The 26,953-nt window shown below is 47.5% G+C and overlaps 1 protein-coding gene across 4 annotated transcripts in view; it reads right to left on the bottom strand.

Moving 5' to 3' along the window:
- LOC109884454 (regulator of G-protein signaling 17-like) overlaps positions 1 to 23,654 on the bottom strand; it is a 108,511-nt gene extending 84,857 nt beyond the window's left edge. For 3 of the 4 annotated variants that reach the window (XM_031804200.1, XM_031804199.1, XM_031804197.1), the window contains exons 1-2: positions 23,181 to 23,322; positions 11,873 to 11,985 (exon numbers count right to left, since the gene is read on the bottom strand). In XM_031804200.1, the coding sequence (XP_031660060.1) occupies positions 11,873 to 11,956 (84 nt within the window). In that variant the 5' untranslated portion in view covers positions 11,957 to 11,985; positions 23,181 to 23,322. Of the gene's footprint in view, positions 1 to 11,872; positions 11,986 to 23,180; positions 23,323 to 23,509 lie in introns of those variants that run through there. The other variant, XM_031804198.1, reaches the window with a different exon arrangement.
- Positions 23,655 to 26,953: the final 3,299 nt, after the last annotated feature.

The following is a 26,953-nucleotide window of genomic DNA, read 5'->3' on the forward strand; positions in this document are numbered from 1 at the left end:
CTAACCCTGAATGGCTGCTTCCCAGTGACCCTAACTAACCCTGAATGGCTGCTTCCCCAGTGACCCTAACTAACCCTGAATGGCTGCTTCCCAGTGACCCTAACTAACCCTGAATGGCTGCTTCCCCAGTGACCCTAACTAACCCTGAATGGCTGCTTCCCCAGTGACCCTAACTAACCCTGAATGGCTGCTTCCCCAGTGACCCTAACTAACCCTGAATGGCTGCTTCCCCAGTGACCCTAACTAACCCTGAATGGCTGCTTCCCCAGTGACCCTAACTAACCCTGAATGGCTGCTTCCCCAGTGACCCTAACTAACCCTGAATGGCTGCTTCCCCAGTGACCCTAACTAACCCTGAATGGCTGCTTCCTCAGTGACCCTAACTAACCCTGAATGGCTGCTTCCTCAGTGACCCTAACTAACCCTGAATGGCTGCTTCCTCAGTGACCCTAACTAACCCTGAATGGCTGCTTCCTCAGTGACCCTAACTAACCCTGAATGGCTGCTTCCTCAGTGACCCTAACTAACCCTGAATGGCTGCTTCCTCAGTGACCCTAACTAACCCTGAATGGCTGCTTCCTCAGTGACCCTAACTAACCCTGAATGGCTGCTTCCCCAGTGACCCTAACTAACCCTGAATGGCTGCTTCCCCAGTGACCCTAACTAACCCTGAATGGCTGCTTCCCCAGTGACCCTAACTAACCCTGAATGGCTGCTTCCCCAGTGACCCTAACTAACCCTGAATGGCTGCTTCCTCAGTGACCCTAACTAACCCTGAATGGCTGCTTCCCCAGTGACCCTAACTAACCCTGAATGGCTGCTTCCCCAGTGACCCTAACTAACCCTGAATGGCTGCTTCCCCAGTGACCCTAACTAACCCTGAATGGCTGCTTCCCCAGTGACCCTAACTAACCCTGAATGGCTGCTTCCCCAGTGACCCTAACTAACCCTGAATGGCTGCTTCCCCAGTGACCCTAACTAACCCTGAATGGCTGCTTCCCCAGTGACCCTAACTAACCCTGAATGGCTGCTTCCCCAGTGACCCTAACTAACCCTGAATGGCTGCTTCCTCAGTGACCCTAACTAACCCTGAATGGCTGCTTCCTCAGTGACCCTAACTAACCCTGAATGGCTGCTTCCTCAGTGACCCTAACTAACCCTGAATGGCTGCTTCCTCAGTGACCCTAACTAACCCTGAATGGCTGCTTCCCCAGTGACCCTAACTAACCCTGAATGGCTGCTTCCCCAGTGACCCTAACTAACCCTGAATGGCTGCTTCCCCAGTGACCCTAACTAACCCTGAATGGCTGCTTCCCAGTGACCCTAACTAACCCTGAATGGCTGCTTCCTCAGTGACCCTAACTAACCCTGAATGGCTGCTTCCCCAGTGACCCTAACTAACCCTGAATGGCTGCTTCCTCAGTGACCCTAACTAACCCTGAATGGCTGCTTCCTCAGTGACCCTAACTAACCCTGAATGGCTGCTTCCTCAGTGACCCTAACTAACCCTGAATGGCTGCTTCCTCAGTGACCCTAACTAACCCTGAATGGCTGCTTCCTCAGTGACCCTAACTAACCCTGAATGGCTGCTTCCCCAGTGACCCTAACTAACCCTGAATGGCTGCTTCCCCAGTGACCCTAACTAACCCTGAATGGCTGCTTCCTCAGTGACCCTAACTAACCCTGAATGGCTGCTTCCCCAGTGACCCTAACTAACCCTGAATGGCTGCTTCCCCAGTGACCCTAACTAACCCTGAATGGCTGCTTCCTCAGTGACCCTAACTAACCCTGAATGGCTGCTTCCCCAGTGACCCTAACTAACCCTGAATGGCTGCTTCCCCAGTGACCCTAACTAACCCTGAAGGCTGCTCCCCAGTGACCCTAACTAACCCTGAATGGCTGCTTCCCAGTGACCCTAACTAACCCTGAATGGCTGCTTCCTCCAGTGACCCTAACTAACCCTGAATGGCTGCTTCCTCAGTGACCCTAACTAACCTGAATGGCTGCTTCCCTCAGTGCTAACTAACCCTGAATGGCTGCTTCCTCCAGTGATCCTTACTAACCCTGAATGGCTGCTTCCCCAGTGATCCTGACTAACCTGAATGGCTGCTTCCCCAGTGACCCTAACTAACCCTGAATGGCTGCTTCCTCAGTGACTAAACTAACCCTGAATGGCTGCTTCCCCAGTGACCCTAACTAACCCTGCATGGCTGCTTCCCCAGTGACCCTAAACTAACCCTGAATGGCTGCTTCCTCAGTGACCCTAACTAACCCTGAATGGCTGCTTCCCCAGTGACCCTAACTAACCTGAATGGCTGCTTCCTCAGTGACTAACTAACGCCTGAATGGCTGCTTCCTCAGTGACCCTAACTAACCCTGAATGGCTGCTTCCTCAGTGACCTAACTAACCCTGAATGGCTGCTTCCCCAGTGACCTAACTAACCTGAATGGCTGCTTCCTCAGTGACCCTAACTAACCCTGAATGGCTGCTTCCCCAGTGACCCTAACTAACCCTGAATGGCTGCTTCCCCCAGTGACACTAACTGACCCTGAATGGCTGCTTTCCCTCAGTGACTAACTAACCTAAGGCCTAACCTGAATGGCTGGCTTCCCCAGTGACCTAACTTAACCCTGAATGGCTTGCTTCCCCAGTGACCCCTAACAACCCTGAAGGCTGGGTTCCTCAGTGACTAACTACCCTGAATGGCTGCTTCCCCAGTGATCCTAACTAACCCTGAATGGCTGCTTCCCGAGTGCATCTAAACTAACCCTGAATGGCTGCTTCCCCAGTGACCCTAAAACTTAACCCTGAATGGCTGCTTCCCCCAGTTGGGACCCTAACATAACCCTGAATGGCTGCTATCCCCAGTGACCCCTAACTAACCCTGAATGGCCTGCTTCCCAGTGACCCTACTAACCCTGAATGGCTGCTTCCTCAGTGATCACTAACTAACCTGAATGGCTGCTTCCTCAGGTGACCCTAACTAACCCTGAATGGCTGCTTCCTCAGTGACCCTAATAACCCTGAATGGCTGCTTCCTCAGTGACCCTAACTAACCTGAATGGCTGCTGCCTCAGTGACCCTAACTAACCCTGAATGGCTGCTTCCTCAGTGACCCTAACTAACCCCTGAATGGCTGCTTCCCCAGTGACCCTAACTAACCCTGAATGGCTGCTTCCCCAGTGACCCTAACTAACCCTGAATGGCTGCTTCCCCAGTGACCCTAACTAACCCTGAATGGGCTGCTTCCTCAGTGACCCTAACTAACCCTGAATGGCTGCTTCCCAGTGATCCTTACTAACCCTGAATGGCTGCTTCCCCAGTGACCCTAACTAACCCTGAATGGCTGCTTCCCAGTGACCCTAACTAACCCTGAATGGCTGCTTCCCCAGTGACCCTAACTAACCCTGAATGGCTGCTTCCCCAGTGACCTAACTAACCCTGAATGGCTGCTTCCCCAGTGACCCTAACTAACCCTGAATGGCTGCTTCCCCCAGTGACCCTAACTAAACCCTGAATGGCTGCTTCCCCAGTGACCTAACTAACCCTGAATGGCTGCTTCCCCAGTGGACCGCCTAACTAACCCTGAATGGCTGCTCCTCAGTGATCCTTACTAACCACTGGATGGCTGCTTCCCCAGTGATCCTGACTAACCCTGAATGGCTGCTTCCCCAGTGACCCTAACTAACCTGAATGGCTGCTTCCTCAGTGACTAACTAACCCTGAATGGCTGCTTCCCCCAGTGACCCTAACTAACCTGAATGGGTGCTTCCCCCGTGACCCTAACTAACCCTGAATGGCTGCTTCCCAGTGACCCTAACTAACCCTGAATGGCTGCTTCCCCAGTGATCCTAAACTAACCCTGAATGGCTGCTTCCTCAGTGACCTAACTAACCCTGAATGGGCTTGCTTCCTCAGTGACCCAAACTAACCGGCTGAATGGCTGCTTCCTCAGTGACCCTAACTAACCCTGAATGGCTGCTTCCTCAGTGACCATAACTAACCTGAACTGGCTTGCTCCATCAGTGACCCTAACTAACCCGAATGGCCTGCTTCCTCACGTGGACCCTAAACTAACCCCTGAATGGCCTGCTTCCTCAGTGACCGCCTAACCAACCCCTGAATGGCTGCTTCCCCAGTGACCAACCACCCTGAATGGCTGCTTCCCCAGTGACCCTAACTAACCTGAATGGCTGCTTCCCCAGTGACCCTAACTAACCCTGAATGGCTGCTTCCCCAGTGACCCTAACTAACCCTGAATGGCTGCTTCCTCAGTGATCCTAACTAACCCTGAATGGCTGCTTCCCCAGTGATCCTAACTAACCCTGAATGGCTGCTTCCCCAGTGACCCTAACTAACCCTGAATGGCTGCTTCCCCAGTGACCCTAACTAACCCTGAATGGCTGCTTCCCCAGTGACCCTAACTAACCCTGAATGGCTGCTTCCCCAGTGACCCTAACTAACCCTGAATGGCTGCTTCCCCAGTGACCCTAACTAACCCTGAATGGCTGCTTCCCCAGTGACCCTAACTAACCCTGAATGGCTGCTTCCCCAGTGACCCTAACTAACCCTGAATGGCTGCTTCCTCAGTGATCCTAACTAACCCTGAATGGCTGCTTCCCCAGTGATCCTAACTAACCCTGAATGGCTGCTTCCCCAGTGACCCTAACTAACCCTGAATGGCTGCTTCCTCAGTGACTAACTAACCCTGAATGGCTGCTTCCCCAGTGACCCTAACTAACCCTGAATGGCTGCTTCCCCAGTGACCCTAACTAACCCTGAATGGCTGCTTCCCCAGTGACCCTAACTAACCCTGAATGGCTGCTTCCTCAGTGATCCTTACTAACCCTGGATGGCTGCTTCCCCAGTGATCCTGACTAACCCTGAATGGCTGCTTCCCCAGTGACCCTAACTAACCCTGAATGGCTGCTTCCTCAGTGACTAACTAACCCTGAATGGCTGCTTCCCCAGTGACAATAACTAAGCCTGAATGGCTGCTTCCCCAGTGACCCTAACTAACCCTGAATGGCTGCTTCCCCAGTGACCCTAACTAACCCTGAATGGCTGCTTCCCCAGTGACCCTAACTAACCCTGAATGGCTGCTTCCCCAGTGACCCTAACTAACCCTGAATGGCTGCTTACCCAGTGACCCTAACTAACCCTGAATGGCTGCTTCCTCAGTGATCCTTACTAACCCTGGATGGCTGCTTCCCCAGTGATCCTGACTAACCCTGAATGGCTGCTTCCCCAGTGACCCTAACTAACCCTGAATGGCTGCTTCCTCAGTGACTAACTAACCCTGAATGGCTGCTTCCCCAGTGACCCTAACTAACCCTGAATGGCTGCTTCCCCAGTGACCCTAACTAACCCTGAATGGCTGCTTACCCAGTGACCCTAACTAACCCTGAATGGCTGCTTCCTCAGTGATCCTTACTAACCCTGGATGGCTGCTTCCCCAGTGATCCTGACTAACCCTGAATGGCTGCTTCCCCAGTGACCCTAACTAACCCTGAATGGCTGCTTCCTCAGTGACTAACTAACCCTGAATGGCTGCTTCCCCAGTGACCCTAACTAACCCTGAATGGCTGCTTCCCCAGTGACCCTAACTAACCCTGAATGGCTGCTTCCCCAGTGACCCTAACTAACCCTGAATGGCTGCTTCCCCAGTGACCCTAACCAACCCTGAATGGCTGCTTCCTCAGTGACTAACTAACCCTGAATGGTTGCTTCCCCAGTGATCCTAACTAACCCTGAATGGCTGCTTCCCCAGTGATCCTAACTAACCCTGAATGGCTGCTTACCCAGTGACCCTAACTAACCCTGAATAGCTGCTTCCCCAGTGACCCTAACTAACCCTGAATGGCTGCTTTCCCAGTGACCCTAACTAACCCTGAATGGGTGCTTCCCCCGTGACCCTAACTAACCCTGAATGGCTGCTTCCCCAGTGACCCTAACTAACCCTGAATGGCTGCTTCCTCAGTGATCCTTACTAACCCTGGATGGCTGCTTCCCCAGTGATCCTGACTAACCCTGAATGGCTGCTTCCCCAGTGACCCTAACTAACCCTGAATGGCTGCTTCCTCAGTGACTAACTAACCCTGAAGGCTGCTTCCCCAGTGACCCTAACTAACCCTGAATGGCTGCTTCCCCAGTGACCCTAACTAACCCTGAATGGCTGCTTCCCCAGTGACCCTAACTAACCCTGAATGGCTGCTTCCCCAGTGACCCTAACCAACCCTGAATGGCTGCCTCCTCAGTGACTAACTAACCCTGAATGGCTGCTTCCCCAGTGATCCTAACTAACCCTGAATGGCTGCTACCCCCAGTGATCCTAACTAACCCTGAATGGCTGCTTCCCCAGTGACCCTAACTAACCCTGAATGGCTGCTTCCCCAGTGACCCTAACTAACCCTGAATGGCTGCTTCCCCAGTGACCCTAACTAACCCTGAATGGCTGCTTCCCAAGTGACCCTAACTAACCCTGAATGGCTGCTTCCCCAGTGACCCTAACTAACCCTGAATGGCTGCTTCCCCAGTGATCCTGACTAACCCTGAATGGCTGCTTCCCCGTGATCCTAACTAACCCTGAATGGCTGCTTACCCAGTGACCCTAACTAACCCTGAATAGCTGCTTCCCCAGTGACCCTAACTAACCCTGAATGGCTGCTTCCCAGTGACCCTAACTAACCCTGAATGGTGCTTCCCCCGTGACCCTAACTAACCCTGAATGGCTGCTTCCCCAGTGACCCTAACTAACCCTGAATGGCTGCTTCCTCAGTGATCCTTACTAACCCTGGATGGCTGCTTCCCCAGTGATCCTGACTAACCCTGAATGGCTGCTTCCCCAGTGACCCTAACTAACCCTGAATGGCTGCTTCCTCAGTGACTAACTAACCCTGAATGGCTGCTTCCCCAGTGACCCTAACTAACCCTGAATGGCTGCTTCCCCAGTGACCCTAACTAACCCTGAATGGCTGCTTCCCCAGTGACCCTAACTAACCCTGAATGGCTGCTTCCCCAGTGACCCTAACCAACCCTGAATGGCTGCTTCCTCAGTGACTAACTAACCCTGAATGGCTGCTTCCCCAGTGATCCTAACTAACCCTGAATGGCTGCTACCCCAGTGATCCTAACTAACCCTGAATGGCTGCTTCCCCAGTGACCCTAACTAACCCTGAATGGCTGCTTCCCCCAGTGACCCTAACTAACCCTGAATGGCTGCTTCCCCAGTGACCCTAACTAACCCTGAATGGCTGCTTCCCAAGTGACCCTAACTAACCCTGAATGGCTGCTTCCCCAGTGACCCTAACTAACCCTGAATGGCTGCTTCCTCAGTGATCCTTACTAACCCTGGATGGCTGCTTCCCCAGTGACCCTAACTAACCCTGAATGGCTGCTTCCCCAGTGAACCTAAAAACCCTGAATGGCTGCTTCCTCAGTGACTAACTAACCCTGAATGGCTGCTTCCCCAGTGATCCTAAACTAACCCTGAATGGCTGCTTCCCCAGTGATCCTAACTAACCCTGAATGGCTGCTTCCCCAGTGACCCTAACTAACCCTGAATGGCTGCTTCCCCAGTGATCCTAAACTAACCCTGAATGGCTGCTTCCTCAGTGATCCTAACTAACCCTGAATGGCTGCTTCCTCAGTGATCCTAACTAACCCTGAATGGCTGCTTCCTCAGTGACCATAACTAACCCTGAATGGCTGCTTCCTCAGTGACCCTAACTAACCCTGAATGGCTGCTTCCTCAGTGACCCTAACTAACCCTGAATGGCTGCTTCCTCAGTGACCCTAACTAACCCTGAATGGCTGCTTCCTCAGTGACCCTAACTAACCCTGAATGTCTGCTTCCCCAGTGACCCTAACTAACCCTGAATGGCTGCTTCCCCAGTGACCCTAACTAACCCTGAATGGGTGCTTCCCCCGTGACCCTAACTAACCCTGAATGGCTGCTTCCCCAGTGACCCTAACTAACCCTGAATGGCTGCTTCCTCAGTGATCCTTACTAACCCTGGATGGCTGCTTCCCCAGTGATCCTGACTAACCCTGAATGGCTGCTTCCCCAGTGACCCTAACTAACCCTGAATGGCTGCTTCCTCAGTGACTAACTAACCCTGAATGGCTGCTTCCCCAGTGACCCTAACTAACCCTGAATGGCTGCTTCCCCAGTGACCCTAACTAACCCTGAATGGCTGCTTCCCCAGTGACCCTAACTAACCCTGAATGGCTGCTTCCCCAGTGACCCTAACCAACCCTGAATGGCTGCTTCCTCAGTGACTAACTAACCCTGAATGGCTGCTTCCCCAGTGATCCTAACTAACCCTGAATGGCTGCTTCCCCAGTGATCCTAACTAACCCTGAATGGCTGCTTACCCAGTGACCCTAACTAACCCTGAATAGCTGCTTCCCCAGTGACCCTAACTAACCCTGAATGGCTGCTTCCCCAGTGACCCTAACTAACCCTGAATGGGTGCTTCCCCCGTGACCCTAACTAACCCTGAATGGCTGCTTCCCCAGTGACCCTAACTAACCCTGAATGGCTGCTTCCTCAGTGATCCTTACTAACCCTGGATGGCTGCTTCCCCAGTGATCCTGACTAACCCTGAATGGCTGCTTCCCCAGTGACCCTAACTAACCCTGAATGGCTGCTTCCTCAGTGACTAACTAACCCTGAATGGCTGCTTCCCCAGTGACCCTAACTAACCCTGAATGGCTGCTTCCCCAGTGACCCTAACCAACCCTGAATGGCTGCTTCCTCAGTGACTAACTAACCCTGAATGGCTGCTTCCCCAGTGATCCTTACTAACCCTGAATGGCTGCTTCCCCAGTGATCCTAACTAACCCTGAATGGCTGCTTACCCAGTGACCCTAACTAACCCTGAATAGCTGCTTCCCCAGTGACCCTAACTAACCCTGAATGGCTGCTTCCCCAGTGACCCTAACTAACCCTGAATGGGTGCTTCCCCCGTGACCCTAACTAACCCTGAATGGCTGCTTCCCCAGTGACCCTAACTAACCCTGAATGGCTGCTTCCTCAGTGATCCTTACTAACCCTGGATGGCTGCTTCCCCAGTGATCCTGACTAACCCTGAATGGCTGCTTCCCCAGTGACCCTAACTAACCCTGAATGGCTGCTTCCTCAGTGACTAACTAACCCTGAATGGCTGCTTCCCCAGTGACCCTAACTAACCCTGAATGGCTGCTTCCCCAGTGACCCTAACTAACCCTGAATGGCTGCTTCCCCAGTGACCCTAACTAACCCTGAATGGCTGCTTCCTCAGTGACTAACTAACCCTGAATGGCTGCTTCCTCAGTGATCCTAACTAACCCTGAATGGCTGCTTCCTCAGTGACCCTAACTAACCCTGAATGGCTGCTTCCTCAGTGACCCTAACTAACCCTGAATGGCTGCTTCCTCAGTGACTAACTAACCCTGAATGGCTGCTTCCTCAGTGATCCTAACTAACCCTGAATGGCTGCTTCCTCAGTGACCCTAACTAACCCTGAATGGCTGCTTCCTCAGTGACCCTAACTAACCCTGAATGGCTGCTTCCTCAGTGACCCTAACTAACCCTGAATGGCTGCTTCCTCAGTGACCCTAACTAACCCTGAATGGCTGCTTCCTCAGTGACCCTAACTAACCCTGAATGGCTGCTTCCCCAGTGACCCTAACTAACCCTGAATGGCTGCTTCCCCAGTGACCCTAACTAACCCTGAATGGCTGCTTCCCCAGTGACCCTAACTAACCCTGAATGGCTGCTTCCCCAGTGACCCTAACTAACCCTGAATGGCTGCTTCCTCAGTGACCCTAACTAAACCTGAATGGCTGCTTCCTCAGTGATCCTTACTAACCCTGAATGGCTGCTTCCTCAGTGACCCTAATGATTATGATCACACTTCTTCAATTCAGATATTATGGCGACACTATACCAAAAGATGGTTTGGTATGGTTTAGAAACTTCTGAACCAAGCTCGAGTTATCAGCGTAGCCTGTTATCTTCAGGACAGGCTGAAATATCTTCACACCCACACAGAAAAACAACTCCAGGCTTCCGTCATAACTGTCTATATATATAAGGAAGTACAGGGGGCAGTTTTCGTCCGAATCGCCCTCTGGAATAACGGACATTCTGAGGTAATAAGTGCATTACCAAAGTTCTCCAGTAATACTAGTCCCGTGCGAATAGGGCAAATAACCTTTATTAATTAATAATAACTGCTGCAGAATGAAGTATTTATTGCAGTAAAATTATACACTAAATGTAGGCTAAATTTGGACGTGGGAAGAGGAATAGAGAAATATGATTTATTTGTTTTACGTATCTTGGAGAGAATACAATGGGCAGTTAGATACGATCTGTAGAGGTGCCGTCTTCATCATGAAAACACAATGAAGTACTTCAACCACATAAAATATGCATCGAACCTGAACTGAAATGTTATCAGAAACACATTTATGACATCATTCTGTTGCGCAATGGTTTGTTTCGTCTTCTAGGGCAACATATAGTGACAGAAGAGAAGCTGCATGGATCTAATTATAGACAAGTTGCCTAACAAATAGCCTACCAAAATGTGGAAAATTATATGCAGAAACATATCTAAATGAGGCAAAACAAAATGGGCCCCCTGTCAAAAAAAAAAGGTTCTGTATTCTGTATCAGGCTGCATCACATCTGGCCGTGATTGGGAGTTCCATAGGGCAGCGCACAATTGGCCCAGCGTCATCCGGGTTTGTCCGGGGTAGGCCGTCATTCTAAATAAGAATTCATTCTTAACTGACATGCCTAGTTAAATAAAAATGTAATAAATAATTAAAAATGTAACTGTAGCCTATAGTGCATTTGCGGGTTAGGGTTGGGTGCGGTTGTCAGATTTTCACTATATCACATAAAAGTCAGCCGGTTATTAGCAATTACCGGTAAACAAACAGCAGAACAAACCCTGACATGAACATCATGGAGTTACACCAGTCATCACTTCAGGAGTGAAAACGTTTTTGTTCTGTGAAGTTGGTGAGAGGATCCAAGCACAACAGTAGATACAACACTCAGAGAACAGCACAACACTGAGAGAGAGAGAGAGAGAGAGAGAGAGAGAGAGAGAGAGAGAGAGAGAGAGAGAGAGAGAGAGAGAGAGAGAGAGAGAGAGAGAGAGAGAGAGAGAGATAATTGAAAAAGAGAGAGAGAGAGAGAGAGAGAGAGAGAGAGAGAGAGAGAGAGAGATAATTGAAAAAGAGAGAGAGAGAGAGAGAGAGAGAGAGAGAGAGAGAGAGAATTGAAAAAGAGAGAGAGAGAGAGAGAGAGAGAGAGAGAGAGAGAGAGAGAGAGAGAGAGAGAGAGCTAATTGAAAAAGAGAAGAGAGAGAGAATTGAAAAAGAGAGAGAGAGAGGCTTGAATTGAAAAAGAGAGAGAGAGGCTTGAATTGAGAAAGAGAGAGAGAGAGTGAGAGTGTGAGAGAGTGAGAGAGAGAGAGAGAGTGAGTGTGAGAGAGTGAGAGTGTGAGAAAGAGAGAGAGAGGGTTGAATTGAGAAAGAGAGAGAGAGAGATTTGAAAAAGAGAGAGAGAGAGAGAGAATTGAAAGAGAGAGAGAGAGAGGATTGAATTGAGAAAGAGAGAGAGAGAGAGGGTTGAATTGAGAAAGAGAGAGAGAGAGGGTTGAATTGAGAAAGAGAGAGAGAGAGGTTGAAAAAGAGAGAGAGAGAGAGAGAATTGAAAGAGAGAGGGTTGAATTGAGAAAGAGAGAGAGAGAGAGGATTGAATTGAGAAAGAGAGAGAGAGGATTGAAAGAGAGAGAGAGAGGGTTGAATTGAGAAAGAGAGAGAGAGAGAGAGAGAGAGAGAGAGAGGATTGAATTAAGGTTAAGTTACCAGTATGTCCATCATGGCTTGACAGCTCTGGCAGCCTATTGGTCTTCTAATCCTCAGCGATGTTAACAGCCTCGGAACATGCATGTCATCCCCTCTTTGGCCACGGACCTCTCCTTCACACACACACACACACACACACACACACACACACACACACACACACACACACACACACACACACACACACACACCACACACACACACACACACACACACACACACACACACACACACGTAAACAGAGAAGAGAGAGAAAAAGGAATAAGTGGATAAGAGGGATGAGCCATTTTTATACTGCATATAACTGTCTTATAAAGGCCAGAGGATCCAGTATAACATGTGTCGTGCCAGAGGATCCAGTATAACATGTGTCGTGCCAGAGGATCCAGTATAACATGTGTCGTGCCAGAGGATCCAGTATAACATGTGTCGGGCCAGAGGAACCAGTATAACGTGTGTCGGGCCAGAGGAACCAGTATAACGTGTGTCGTGCCAGAGGATCCAGTATAACATGCGTAAGGCCAGAGGATCCAGCATTAACATGTGTCAGGCCAGAGGATCCAGTATAACATGTGTCGGGCCAGAGGAACCAGTATAACATGCGTAAGGCCAGAGGATCCAGCATTAACATGTGTCGGGCCAGAGGAACCAGTATAACATGCGTAAGGCCAGAGGATCCAGCATTAACATGTGTCGGGCCAGAGGAACCAGTATAACGTGCTTCCGTCTTCAATCATACCTGTATTACAGATAGCTGAGGAAATGCCCCTTTAACCTGTGGAAGTCAGCAGGATTCTTTTAAAGGCCCCGGTGCAGTCAGAATTATTCATATCATCTTGTACAACAGCTGACTACTAAATGTTAATAGGTTGTTATTTCCTGATAGTCGCTGGCCCGGCCCGGGTGAGGCTGGCTGGCTACTTCATGTTCCTATGGAGAACACTGGCTATGGGAGAGCTGAGGCAGACATAGTCTAGGATACCTGCCACCTCTACTCTCTAACCACTAGGCTACCAGCCACCCTACACTCTAACCACTAGGCTACCAGCCACCTCTACACTCTAACCACTAGGCTACCAGCCACCTCTACACTCTAACCACTAGGCTACCAGCCACCTCTACACTCTAACCACTAGGCTACCAGCCACCTCTACACTCTAACCACTAGGATACCAGCCACCTCTACACTCTAACCACTAGGCTACCAGCCACCTCTACACTCTAACCACTAGGCTACCAGCCACCTCTACACTCTAACCACTAGGCTACCTGCCACCTCTACACTCTAACCACTAGGATACCAGCCACCTCTACACTCTAACCACTAGGATACCAGCCACCTCTACACTCTAACCACTAGGCTACCAGCCACCTCTACACTCTAACCACTAGGCTACCTTCCACCTCTACACTCTAACCACTAGGATACCAGCCACCTCTACACTCTAACCACTAGGCTACCAGCCACCTCTACACTCTAACCACTAGACTACCAGCCACCTCTACACTCTAACCACTAGGATACCAGCCACCTCTACACTCTAACCACTAGGCTACCTGCCACCTCTACACTCTAACCACTAGGCTACCAGCCACCTCTACACTCTAACCACTAGGCTACCAGCCACCTCTACACTCTAACCACTAGGATACCAGCCACCTCTACACTCTAACCACTAGGATACCAGCCACCTCTACACTCTAACCACTAGGCTACCAGCCACCTCTACACTCTAACCACTAGGCTACCAGCCATCTCTACACTCTAACCACTAGGATACCAGCCACCTCTACACTCTAACCACTAGGCTACCATCCACCTCTACACTCTAACCACTAGGCTACCTGCCACCTCTACACTCTAACCACTAGGCTACCTGCCACCTCTACACTCTAACCACTAGGCTACCAGCCACCTCTACACTATAACCACTAGGCTACCAGCCACCTCTACACTCTAACCACTAGGCTACCTGCCACCTCTACACTCTAACCACTAGGCTACCTGCCGCCTCTACACTCTAACCACTAGGCTACCTGCCACATCTACACTCTAACCACTAGGCTACCAGCCACCTCTACACTCTAACCACTAGGATACCAGCCACCTCTACACTCTAACCACTAGGCTACCAGCCACCTCTACACTCTAACCACTAGGCTACCAGCCACGCAGCGAGAGAGTGGACCAGGGAAGTTTTTTTTAATTTGAAACTTTTTATTTAACTAGGCAAGTTAAGAACAAATTCTTATTTACAATGACTGCCTAGGAACAGAGTGGGTTAACTGCCTTGTTCAGGGGCAGAACAACAGATGTTTACCTTGTCAGCTCGGGGATTCAATCTAGCAACCTTTCGGTTATTGGTCCAACGCTCTAACCACTAGGCTACCTGCCGCCCTCTACACTCTAACCACTAGGCTACCTGCCGCCTCTACACTCTAACTACTAGGCTACCAGCCACCTCTACACTCTAACCACTAGGCTACCTGCCGCCTCTACACTCTAACTACTAGGCTACCTGCCACCTCTACACTCTAACCACTAGGCTACCTGCCACCTCTACACTCTAACCACTAGGCTACCTGCCTCCTCTACACTCTAACCACTAGGCTACCTGCCACCTCTACACTCTAACCACTAGGCTACCTGCCACCTCTACACTCTAACCACTAGGCTGTAGAAATCCCCAGTTTGGAAGGATTTTGGAGTCATTGTGGACAAGGAAAACAACATCCCGGTAGAATGGATACACAGCAGGTATCTGTTTACAATAATTCCGTTAATTATTGCATTAATTCAGGCTTTCATTCATTTAAACCATACGCAGACCATATCAAGTTTAAATCTGTGCGGCTGGTAGTTTGTGATTTGAGTTGTCAATGTACCGTGTTGCATTGTGAAAATAAGCCTATAGTTCTTCATTCCATTTGACCATTTAGCAGACATTATTGTCCAGAGTTACTTACAGTAGCAATTAGGGTTCAGTGCCTGGCTCAAGGGCACATTGACATCTTTTTTACTTAGTCAGTTCGGGGATTTTAACCAGGAACCTTTCAGTTAGTGAAATTGTCTACCCACACAGACAGTGTTGTGAAGAAGGCGCAACAGTGCCTCTTTAACCTCAGGAGGCTGAAGAAATTTGGCTTGTCACCTAAAACCCTCACAAACTTTTACATATGCACAATTGAGAGCATCCTGTTGGGCTGTATCGCCGTCTGGTACGGCGAACTGCACCGGCCACAACCGCAGCACTCTCCAGAGGGTGGTGCGGTCTGCACAGCGCATCACCGGGGGTAAACTACCTGCCTTCCAGGACATCTACACCACCCAGTGTCACAGGAAGGCCAAAAAGATCATCAAGGACAAGAACCACTCAAACCACTGCCTGTTCACCCTGTTACCATCCAGAAGGCGAGGTCTGAACAGGTGCATTGAAGCTGGGACCGAGAGACTAAAAAACAGCTTCTATCTAAAGGTGGAATTGTTAGATTACATGTTAGATATTGTTGCACTGTCAGAACTAGAAGCACAAGAATTTCGCTACACATGCAATAACATCTGCTAACCATGTGTACTTGTATGTGACCAATAACATTTTATGTGATTTGATTTACTGGCCCAACCCTCTTAACCCACTAGGCTACTTGCCAACCAATTCATGGCATGGCTTACTTTTATCCAACAAAGTCATGCAGACAAATCAATTCGCTTTAAACAAAATGCTGGGTTTTTGAAGCTGGGTGCAGTACCCTGAACCTCTGTTGGGGTACTGAAGCTCTGTCTGGGGTACACTATACCTCTGTCAGTACACTATACCTCTGTACCTGTCATTACACTATACCTCTGTCATTACACTATACCTCTATACCTTCTGTCAGTACACTATACCTCTGTCAGTACACTATACCTCTGTCAGTAACACTATACCTCTATCAGTACCCTATACCTCTGTCAGTACCCTAAATCTCTGTCAGGTATACAACGTATACCTCTATACCTCTATCAGTACCCTAAACCTCTGTCAGTACCCTAAACCTCTGTCAGTACCCTATACCTCTGATGTACACTATACCTCTGGTCAGTACTCTAAACCTCTGTCAGTACCTATACCTCTGATGTACACTATACCCATGTCAGTACAGTGTACATCAGAGAGAAACAGGATATGATGAGACAGGGCGCCCTCCTCCAGAGGAAGTATGTGACTCATTCATGTCACTCTGCAGAAAGATATCTTGCTCTGTTCTCAGGCCACATCCTCAGCCTCTGTCTAAACCTTAATATTGTCTAGATTTTGTGCCTCTCTGTCTCAGTCAGACTGTAGGGTAGAGATGGTGCCTGTCTGTCTCAGTCAGACTGTAGGGTAGAGATGGTGCCTGTCTGTCTCAGTCAGACTGTAGGGTAGAGACGGTGCCTGTCTGTCTCAGTCAGACTGTAGGGTAAGAAGGTGCCTGTCTGTCTCAGTCAGACTGTAGGGTAGAGATGGTGCCTGTCTGTCTCAGTCAGACTGTAGGGTAGAGATGGTGCCTGTCTGTCTCAGTCTGACTGTAGGGTAGAGATGGTGCCTGTCTGTCTCAGTCAGACGGTAGGGTAGAGATGGTGCCTGTCTGTCTCAGTCAGACTGTAGGGTAGAGATGGTGCCTGTCTGTCTCAGTCTGACTGTAGGGTAGAGATGGTGCCTGTCTGTCTCAGTCAGACGGTAGGGTAGAGATGGTGCCTGTCTGTCTCAGTCAGACTGTAGGGTAGAGATGGTGCCTGTCTGTCTCAGTCAGACTGTAGGGTAGAGATGGTGCCTGTCTGTCTCAGTCAGACTGTAGGGTAGAGATGGTGCCTGTCTGTCTCAGTCAGACTGTAGGGTAGAGATGGTGCCTGTCTGTCTCAGTCAGACTGTAGGGTAGAGATGGTGCCTGTCTGTCTCAGTCAGACTGTAGGGTAGAGATGGTGCCTGTCTGTCTCAGTCAGACTGTAGGGTAGAGATGGTGCCTGTCTGTCTCAGTCTGACTGAAGTGAGTCATTAGTGAAATTGGATTCATATTCATATTAATATAATTAATATTGTGGATTCCAGGCCACTCCTCCTCCAGTGGACTTAAGGGCTTTAAGTATTAGGCAGAGTTGCCCATTAATTTTCAATGGGGGGCAGAGTTGCCCAATAATTTTCAATGGGGGGCAGAGTTGCCCAATAATTTTCAATGGGGGGCAGACTTGCCCAATAATTTTCAATGGGGGGCAGAGTTGCCCAATAATTTTCAATGGGGGGCAGAGTTGCCCATTAATTTTCAATGGGGGGCAGACTTGCCCAATAATTTTCAATGGGGGGCAGAGTTGCCCAATAATTTTCAATGGGGGGCAGAGTTGCCCAATAATTTTCAATGGGGGGCAGAGTTGCCCAATAATTTTCAATGGGGGGCAGACTTGCCCAATAATTTTCAATGGGGGGCAGAGTTGCCCAATCATTTTCAATGGGGGGCAGAGTTGCCCAATAATTTTCAATGGGGGGCAGACTTGCCCAATAATTTTCAATGGGGGGCAGACTTGCCCAATAATTTTCAATGGGGGGCAGAGTTGCCCAATAATTTTCAATGGGGGGGCAGAGTTGCCCAATAATTTTCAATGGGGGGCAGAGTTGCCCAATAATTTTCAATGGGGGGCAGACTTGCCCAATAATTTTCAATGGGGGGCAGAGTTGCCCAATAATTTTCAATGGGGGGCAGACTTGCCCAATAATTTTCAATGGGGGGCAGAGTTGCCCAATCATTTTCAATGGAGGGCAGATTTGCCCATTCATTTTCAATGGGGGGCGTAATTGTATCCAGGCATAGTGATTGGCAATGCTCGTGCACTCGAAAGACACTCAGCCGAGGCGGAAAAAAATAGGAATCTTATTTTTTTGGTGAACTCCGCTCGGCCCCAAGCCCTTTACCTAAACTGACTTGACCTGCCCTGAGGCTGACTGACAAGGTCAGAACAGAGTAATGGGTTATTCTCTAGTGGATCTAGCCTTCCTTTCTCCTTCTATTCTCTAGTGGATCTAGTCTTCCTTTCTCTAGTGGATCTAGCCTTCCTTTCTCCTTATATTCTCTAGTGGATCTAGCCTTCCTTCCTCCTTCTATTCTCTAGTGGATCTAGCCTTCCTTTCTCCTTCTATTCTCTAGTGGATCTAGCCTTCCTCCTCCTTCTATTCTCTAGTGGATCAAGCCTTCCTTCCTCCTTCTATTCTCTAGTGGATCTAGCCTTCCTTCCTCCTTCTGTTCTCTATTGGATCAAGCCTTCCTTCCTCCTTCTATTCTCTAGTGGATCTAGCCTTCCTTTATCCTTCTATTCTCTAGTGGATCTAGCCTTCCTTCCTCCTTCTGTTCTCTAGTGGATCTAGCCTTCCTTTATCCTTCTATTCTCTAGTGGATCTAGCCATCCTTTCTCTAGTGGATCTAGCCTTCCTTTCTCTAGTGGATCTAGCCTTCCTTTCTCTAGTGGATCTAGCCTTCCTTTCTCTAATGGATCTAGCCTTCCTTTCTCCTTCTATTCTCTAGTGGATCTAGCCTTCCTTTCTCCTTCTATTCTCTAGTGGATCAAGCCTTCCTTCCTCCTTCTATTCTCTAGTGGATCTAGCCTTCCTTCCTCCTTCTATTCTCTAGTGGATCTAGCCTTCCTTTCTCCTTCTATTCTCTAGTGGATCAAGCCTTCCGTCCTCCTTCTATTCTCTAGTGGATCTAGCCTTCCTTCCTCCTTCTATTCTCTAGTGGATCTAGCCTTGCTTTCTCCTTCTATTCTCTAGTGGATCTAGCCTTCCTTCATCCTTCTATTCTCTAGTGGATCTAGCCTTCCTCCTCCTTCTATTCTCTAGTGGATCTAGCCTTCTATTCTCTAGTGGATCTAGCCTTCCTTTCTCCTTCTATTCTCTAGCCTTCCTTTCTCCTTCTATTCTCTAGTGGATCAAGCCTTCCTTCCTCCTTCTATTCTCTAGCGGATCTAGCCTTCCTTCCTCCTTCTATTCTCTAGTGGATCTAGCCTTCCTTTCTCTAGTGGATCTAGCCTTCCTTCCTCCTTCTATTCTCTAGTGGATCTAGCCTTCCTCCTCCTTCCTTTCTCTAGTGGATCTAGCCTTCCTTCCTCCTTCTATTCTCTAGTGGATCTAGCCTTCCTTCCTCCTTCTATTCTCTAGTGGATCTAGCCTTCCTTCCTCATTCTATTCTCTAGTGGATCTAGCCTTCCTTCCTCATTCTATTCTCTAGTGGATCTAGCCTTCCTTTCTCCTTCTATTCTCTAGTGGATCTAGCCTTCCTTTCTCCTTCTATTCTCTAGTGGATCAAGCCTTCCTTCCTCCTTCTATTCTCTAGTGGATCTAGCCTTCCTTCCTCCTTCTATTCTCTAGTGGATCTAGCCTTCCTTTCTCCTTCTATTCTCTAGCGGATCTAGCCTTCCTTCCTCCTTCTATTCTCTAGTGGATCTAGCCTTCCTTTCTCCTTCTATTCTCTAGTGGATCAAGCCTTCCTTCCTCCTTATATTCTCTAGTGGATCAAGCCTTCCTTCCTCCTTCTATTCTCTAGTGGATCTAGCCTTCCTTCCTCCTATTCTCTAGTGGATCTAGCCTTCCTTTCTCCTTCTATTCTCTAGCGGATCTAGCCTTCCTTCCTCCTTCTATTCTCTAGTGGATCTAGCCTTCCTTTCTCTAGTGGATCTAGCCTTCCTTTCTCCTTCTATTCTCTAGTGGATCTAGCCTTCCTTCCTCCTTCTATTCTCTAGTGGATCAAGCCTTCCTTTCTCCTTCTATTCTCTAGTGGATCAAGCCTTCCTTTCTCCTTCTATTCTCTAGTGGATCTAGCTTTCCTTCCTTCCTCCTTCTATTCTCTAGTGGATCTAGCATTTCTTTCTCTAGTGGATCTAGCCTTCCTTTCTTCTTCTATTCTCTAGTCGATCTAGCCTTCCTTTCTCTAGTGGATCTAGCCTTCCTTTCTCCTTCTATTCTCTAGTGGATCTAGCCTTCCTTTCTCCTTCTATTCTCTAGTGGATCAAGCCTTCCTTCCTCCTTCTATTCTCTAGTGGATCTAGCCTTCCTTTCTCCTTCTATTCTCTAGTGGATCAAGCCTTCCTTCCTCCTTCTATTCTCTAGTGGATCTAGCCTTCCTTCCTCCTTCTATTCTCTAGTGGATCTAGCCTTTCTTTCTCCTTCTATTCTCTAGTGGATCAAGCCTTCCTTCCTCCTTCTATTCTCTAGTGGATCTAGCCTTCCTTCCTCCTTCTATTCTCTAGTGGATCTAGCCTTCCTCCTCCTTCTATTCTCTAGTGGATCTAGCCTTCCTTCCTCCTTCTATTCTCTAGCGGATCTAGCCTTCCTTTCTCGTTCTATTCTCTTGAACTGAGGAAACTAAACACCAGATGTATCTTGTTGCAGTAATAGTAGTCTATAGTTAAGCCTTTCACTTCCCTCACTGCCCAGGGATCCCCTTTTGTAAGTGGAAGATACTTTCCACACCACTTAGTATCAGATAAATACTTTTTCCCGCATCCCAAATAGCACCGTATTCCCTACATAGTGCACTACTATTAACCAGAGCCCTATGGGTAGTAGTGCACTGTATAGGAAATAGTGTTCCATTTGGGCCTTTATCTACACTAGAAACGGAACATGCAACTGCAACATGTTGCAGTCCATACGAGGAAATCAGTCAATTGAAATACATTCATTTGGCCCTAATCTATGGATTTCACATGACTGGGAATACAGATATGCATCAGTTGGTCACAGGTACCTTTAAAAAGGTTGGGACTTCGATTAGAAAACCAGTCAGTACCTCCAACTCCATAGAGTTGATCAGGCTGTTGATTGTGGCCTGTGGAATGTTGTCCCTCTCCTCTTCAATGGCTGTGCGAAGTTGCTTGATATTGTCGGGAACTGGAACACGCTGTCGTACATGTTGATCCAGAGCATCCCAAACATGCTCAATGGGTGACATATCTGGTTAGTATGCAGGCCATGGAAAAACGGGGACATTTTCAGCATCCAGGAATTGTGCACAGATTGCGACATGGGGCATTATCATACTGAGACATGAGGTGATGGCGGTGGATGAATGGCACAACGATGGGCCTCGGGATCTCGTCACGGTATCTCTGTGCATTCAAATTGCCATCGATAAAATGCAATTGTGTATGTTGTCCGTAGCTTATACCCATAACCCCACAGCCACGTGGCACTCTGTTCACAACGGTGACATCAGCAAACCGTTCACCCACACCACGCTATACACCCTGTCTGCCATCTGCTCGGTACAGCTGGAACCAGGATTCATCCGCGAATAGCATCGAAGGTGAGCATGTTGCACACTGAAGTCGGTTTACGACGCCGAACTGCAGTCAAGTCAAGACCCCGGCGAGGATGACGAGCACGCAGATTAGCTTCCCTGAGACGGTTTCTGACAGTTTCACCGGGTGGCTGGTCTCAGACGATCCTGCAGGTGAAGAAGCCTGGAGTACCTGGGATGGTGTGGTTACACGTGGTCTACAGGTGTGAGGCCAGTTGGACATACTGCCAAATTCTGTAAAATGACGTCTGATGGTAGAGAAATTAACATTAAATTCTCTGGCAACAGCTCTGGTGGACGTTCCTGAATTCAGCAAGCCAATTGCACGCTCCCTCAAAACTTGAGACATCTGTGGCATTGTGTTGCGTGATAAAACTGCACACTTATTGTCCCCAGCACAAGGTGCACCTGTGTAATGTTCATGCTGTTTAATCAGCTTCTTGATCTGCCCCACCTGTCAGGTGGATGGATTATCTTGGCAAAGGAGAAACGCTCACTAACAGGGATGTAATTACATGCGTTCATACAATTTTAGAGAAATAAAGCTTTGTGTGCTTATCTGAGTCTATCAATTTCCCTAAAATAACCTCCATGTTAAATGTTAGCATATCCTCTCATGCCAGATGTTTCTGCTGCTCTCTCTCTCTCTCTCTCTCTCTGTTGCTCTTTTCTCACCAACCTACAATAGAATCCTCGGTGAGAGAGCAATCTGTCAAAAATAATGGAAAAGGCTTTAGGTAACTCTTTATTTCTGTTATTAATCATGTGTAAGCAAACTCCTATCAGACATTTCAGTCATACAAAAATTAAAACTTGAACATGTAGATGGACTTTGACTGACTTATTAAAGATGTTTTCATTGTAATCCTTGGGTTTGTTCTGATCTGTGTGCCCAAAATGCAGTTCGCATCCCTCCCCACCTCATATTCAGAAGCGCGTCCTCGGGAGATTGGTACGCACGAACATGTTTCAAAGCGCTTCGCCGCCACGCGACACCGGTGCCCCGCATCCCTCACCTTCCTCCGCTCCACGGGGACGCGCTTACCGGCGCCGCTCACAACAAATTCATTCAATCGAACGTCTCGTGCATGAGTCACGAACGCGCTTTACTACACGACGAGTTTGGGAGGAAAGGTGTAGGCAGACAGTCACATATCCTCCTCATAAATGATTCACACGCGGCTAAACGAACAATATGAGGGTTAAAATACTATTATTTCTGTTACCAGTTAAAATACTATTATTTCTGTTACCTGCAACACAGATGGTATCTAGGCCCATCAATAGGATATCTGACAAAACAAACTTCCTAACGGGCAATGATGATCTTTTCAATTTGCACTTCCTAGACCGAGATGACCGACTTGAGAATAATACATGTATTGCCTTACACCCCCCCCCCCCCCCCTCCCACTACCGGTAGGCTACATATCAAACACTAAAGGACACTAACCCATAAGAATAACTACCGATATGTAGCCTACAAGTTTGGCTAGGTTGAGAAAGAGCATCACGATTTTGGCGTAGAACAAAATCACAAAACCTCACTCTCTCGTAGCCTATTATATTGCGTGAGGAGAACTGACAGATGTCACGCAACAAAATGTACGAAATTGGACAAACGTGACAAATACAAAAACCCGTTTGCACTATACCCCCCGTCGGATTCCTTCTTCCGCTCCTGTGGGGTTTACATATAGCAAACCAGCAACCAAGGAAACATCCAACTTGGCTGCTCAAATGATCTGCTATCAATATTACTGTTAGCAGGCTGTGCACATGTTTACGCTCGACATAAAGAAGACAAATACATCATATCAGTGGTACCGAGAGAGAGAGAGAGAGAGAGAGAAATCATAGCCGAGCAAAATTGAACAGACTGACATCTCCATATTGTATATTGTACTAATATGGATCCAGAGCAGAGCAGACCGTTCTACTAAGAGAAATGAAGCAGCGAAACAAGCGACAGAAAAAATAAGCGGCAGTAGCAGTATTTCCCTACCTAACCTCTCTTCCTCAGTCAGTTTCGAATGAGAAGCACAGTGGTTATTGTATCGAAAGGCATATCGTTACACTATTTCCAGGAAAGCTGTATTCCGTGTTGTCGAAAACATGATCCAAATACTAAATGTTGTTTTACAGGGTTTTTTGGGGGGGGGGGGGGGGGGGGGGGGGGGGCGTTACAGGGTTTGTTTCTTTAAGACAACCCTTTTCTCTTCAGCAGTAGCCTAGGAATCACTGACCTTTTTTTTCAAAATGGGAAAAACCCACCATTGACTGGCAAACTCAAAAGCAATTTACTTGACATGGCTATTATTTAATAATACTTACAATTTTTTGCATTAAAATGATCAGGTGGACGGTATCCGTTTCGTTTTCGGAGGCACATCCGTTTCTTTTAATGTGTTTTATATATATATATATACGTATATGTGTAAAAAAAATACTGTATATATTCGCTGTTGCCGTATTCCAGCGCGAGCTGGGCTCGACACCCTTACCGACGCGAACGGAGGCTGCACGGCGCATGCGTGGAGCCGTACGGTGCTCCTTACACAGACAGACAGAGATGTTCACCAAGGAACGGATCTTCCTCAGTATAGCTGGCATTTGTTATAAACCTTAACTTCTTTATGTGCCAATGTTAAGTCATAACAATTAAAGCATACAGGAAGATAATTGACTGAGGTCAACTAACATATTGTAGCTATTGATTGAGTACATAATCATCTTCGTCAACGTCCCCATTATCATCCTATTTTTTCCCTCCTCATCTTCATCAACAGGTAAACTAAAATTGCAACAAAAATAACATTGTAATGACGTAATACTACTACTACTAATAATACTCATTATTAGCATCACGATATTGTTTGTTTACATAAGGAAACCCCAGGAGTAGCTCTTATAACCTAGAGACTATAACAATGACGGTAACTTTGCCTTTTTAGTTTTTAAATGACCTGCTATGATTTGATTATTTATTCCTAATGAGCCCACTTAACCTCATTGATGATTTTTTTTTTAAACGACTCAATTCAAAGAAACTGTTGTTTCACACAACTTTAACAACACGTTATCTCTCTTCACACAACACAATTCATATAAGTCACTTCCTGTACAATACTTCAAATCGTGGTAGGTTACTTCCACCACAACACAATTCATATAAGTCACTTCCTGTTCCATACTTCCAGTCGTGGTAGTCTCCTTCCACCGTTAAATTACGTAAGAAACATACCATGCTGTCGGTGTTGTCAATGGCTGTAATTCTCTTCCCTATCTGCCTGTGTTACTGCGGTGGTTCTGTCCAGCGAGCGGCGCCAGACACCAACAATAGCCGAATGAAGATATGGTTACGACAGCTGGCGAGTCAAAATATCTCTTTATGCCTATTATATTTGGTCTGGTTTTGTCGGAGAACATTTGCATACCAATAAAATGTAAATAAACTACCAAAAATTATCTTGAAAGAATATCTTGATCATTTTCAGACTAGGTGGCCCAAACACTAGGCCTGTGGGCATGTGGAATTAGAAAATGGATTAATTAACTTATTGATAAGGATTTGGCGCACTGAATGACGCTAAATAGTTGTTGGGATTCGAATAGTAGTTCTATCATATTCAAAACGAACGTTTCCTCTTTTAAAAAAAATCTGTCAAGTCAAGATATTCTTTCATATCATGAGATCTGCTGTTTGTCCACATGGTGTCAGTAAAGCTCTCTGAGATGGGAAGTGTCACCTAACCATTGTCTGCTCATTCATGCTGCAACCAAATACCACTCCCTACATGGGCATCCTTTGATGAATCCATAAAGAACTCAAAGTGACAACCTCATTCCATAATGCTTATTTCAACGTCCTGTCTTGTAGGCTGTAGATAACCTATTATTTGTTGTTTGAAAGGATTGGAACATGTTGGGATAACATATGTTGCCATTTATCTGACCGAAACTCATTTAAGTTCTATGGAATGGGAAAATAGATATTTATTTATTTATTTCTGACTGAATTCAGACACAGCCATGCACACACATGCACAGACACTGACGCACGCACACACACACACACACACACACACACACACACACACACACACACACACACACACACACACACACACACACACACACACACACACACACACACAAATCGTAGGGGATGCCTGATGTTTTACGGGCTTCTAACCAATTGTGCTATTTTCAGTGTTTATTCTTTGTAACTTATTTTGTACATAATGTTTCTGCCACTGTCTCTGTTGACCGAAAAGAGCTTCTTGATATCAGAACAACGATTACTCACCTCGAACTGGACCAAGATTTTTTCTTTAACGAGTCGGACACAAAGTATTTACTGCTGATACCGGACCAGGCCCAAATCCCCATCATTAGCATGAAGAAGAGACGGCGATACAGCGAACGCAGATCCGGCTGCCATGTGACAATTCTTCGGTGACCCTCCTCTACCATCTGTTCTATTTGTCAACGTGAAATCATTGGATAAAAAACTGGATAAGCTCCGTTTGAGACCATCCTACCAACGTAACATAAAAAATGGTAATATCTAATGTTTCACAGTCGTGGCTGAACTACGAGATGGATAATATACAGTTGACTGGGTTTTCATGGGTTTTATATTATCCCCTGTGTATTTATACCTGTTCTCTGTCTTTTTGTTGCCAGTTCGTCTGGTTCGTTCAAGCTAACCAGTGTTTTTCCTGACAGGTCCTATCGTTTCCCAACCTCTCTTTCCTCGTCCTCCTGGTTCTTGACCTTTGCCTGTCCTGACCCTGTACCCACTTGCCTGACCTCTCTGCCTGTCCCTGACCCTGAGTCCGCTTGCCGTTTGGTACCTTCGCCTTACCCTGGATTATCGACCCCTGCCTGCCTTGACCTGTCGTTGCCTGCCCCGGTTGCTACAATAAACATTGTTACTTCGACAGTCTGCATCTGGGTCTCACCTTGATTCCTGATACTAACATTTCTAATAATGTGTTTTTGCCTGGTCATTATGTGGTATTGTGTGTAGATTGATGAGGACATTTAAAAACAAAATTAAGGCAGTAATTTAACAGCATGTGGAGAAAGTCAATGGGTCTGAATACTTGCATAGACACATTATTGCTATTTTGTGTTACTTTTTTAAACTTTAGTTTATTTCATAAATATTTTCTTAGCTCTTATTTTTCTTAAAACGGCATTGTTGGTTAAGGGCTTGTAAGTCAGCATTTCACAGTATACCTGTTGTATTCGGCGACAAATACAATGTTTCATTTAGATTTCACACACAACACATTTTTAAAATATTTTATTTCAAGTTATAAAAAACGAAATGGCTATGAAGTGCTTTGAGAGGCTGGTTAAGGGTCACGTAACCTCTACCTTGACCCAATTTGCAAATCGCCCCAACAGATCCATGGATGACGTAATTGCATTATCCCACCTGGGAAAAAAATACCTATGTAAGAATGCTATTCATTGACTACAGTACAGCCTTCAACACCATAGTGCCAAAGCTCATCACTGTGGACCTCATGTGGTGATGGTAGGCAGCAACACCTACGCCTCACTGATCTTCAACACAGGGGTCCCTCAGGCATGCGTGTTTAGTCCCCTTATATATTCCCTGTTCACCCATGACTGCGTAGCCACACATGTCTCCAACTCAACCATCAAGTTGGCTGAAGACCCCATAGAGATAGACCTGATTACTAACAATGATGAGTCAGCCTGCAGGGAGGAGGTGAGATCCCTGGTGGAGTGGTGCCAGGA

This window comes from Oncorhynchus kisutch, linkage group LG24, assembly GCF_002021735.2.
Source record: "Oncorhynchus kisutch isolate 150728-3 linkage group LG24, Okis_V2, whole genome shotgun sequence".
NCBI lineage: Eukaryota > Metazoa > Chordata > Actinopteri > Salmoniformes > Salmonidae > Oncorhynchus > Oncorhynchus kisutch.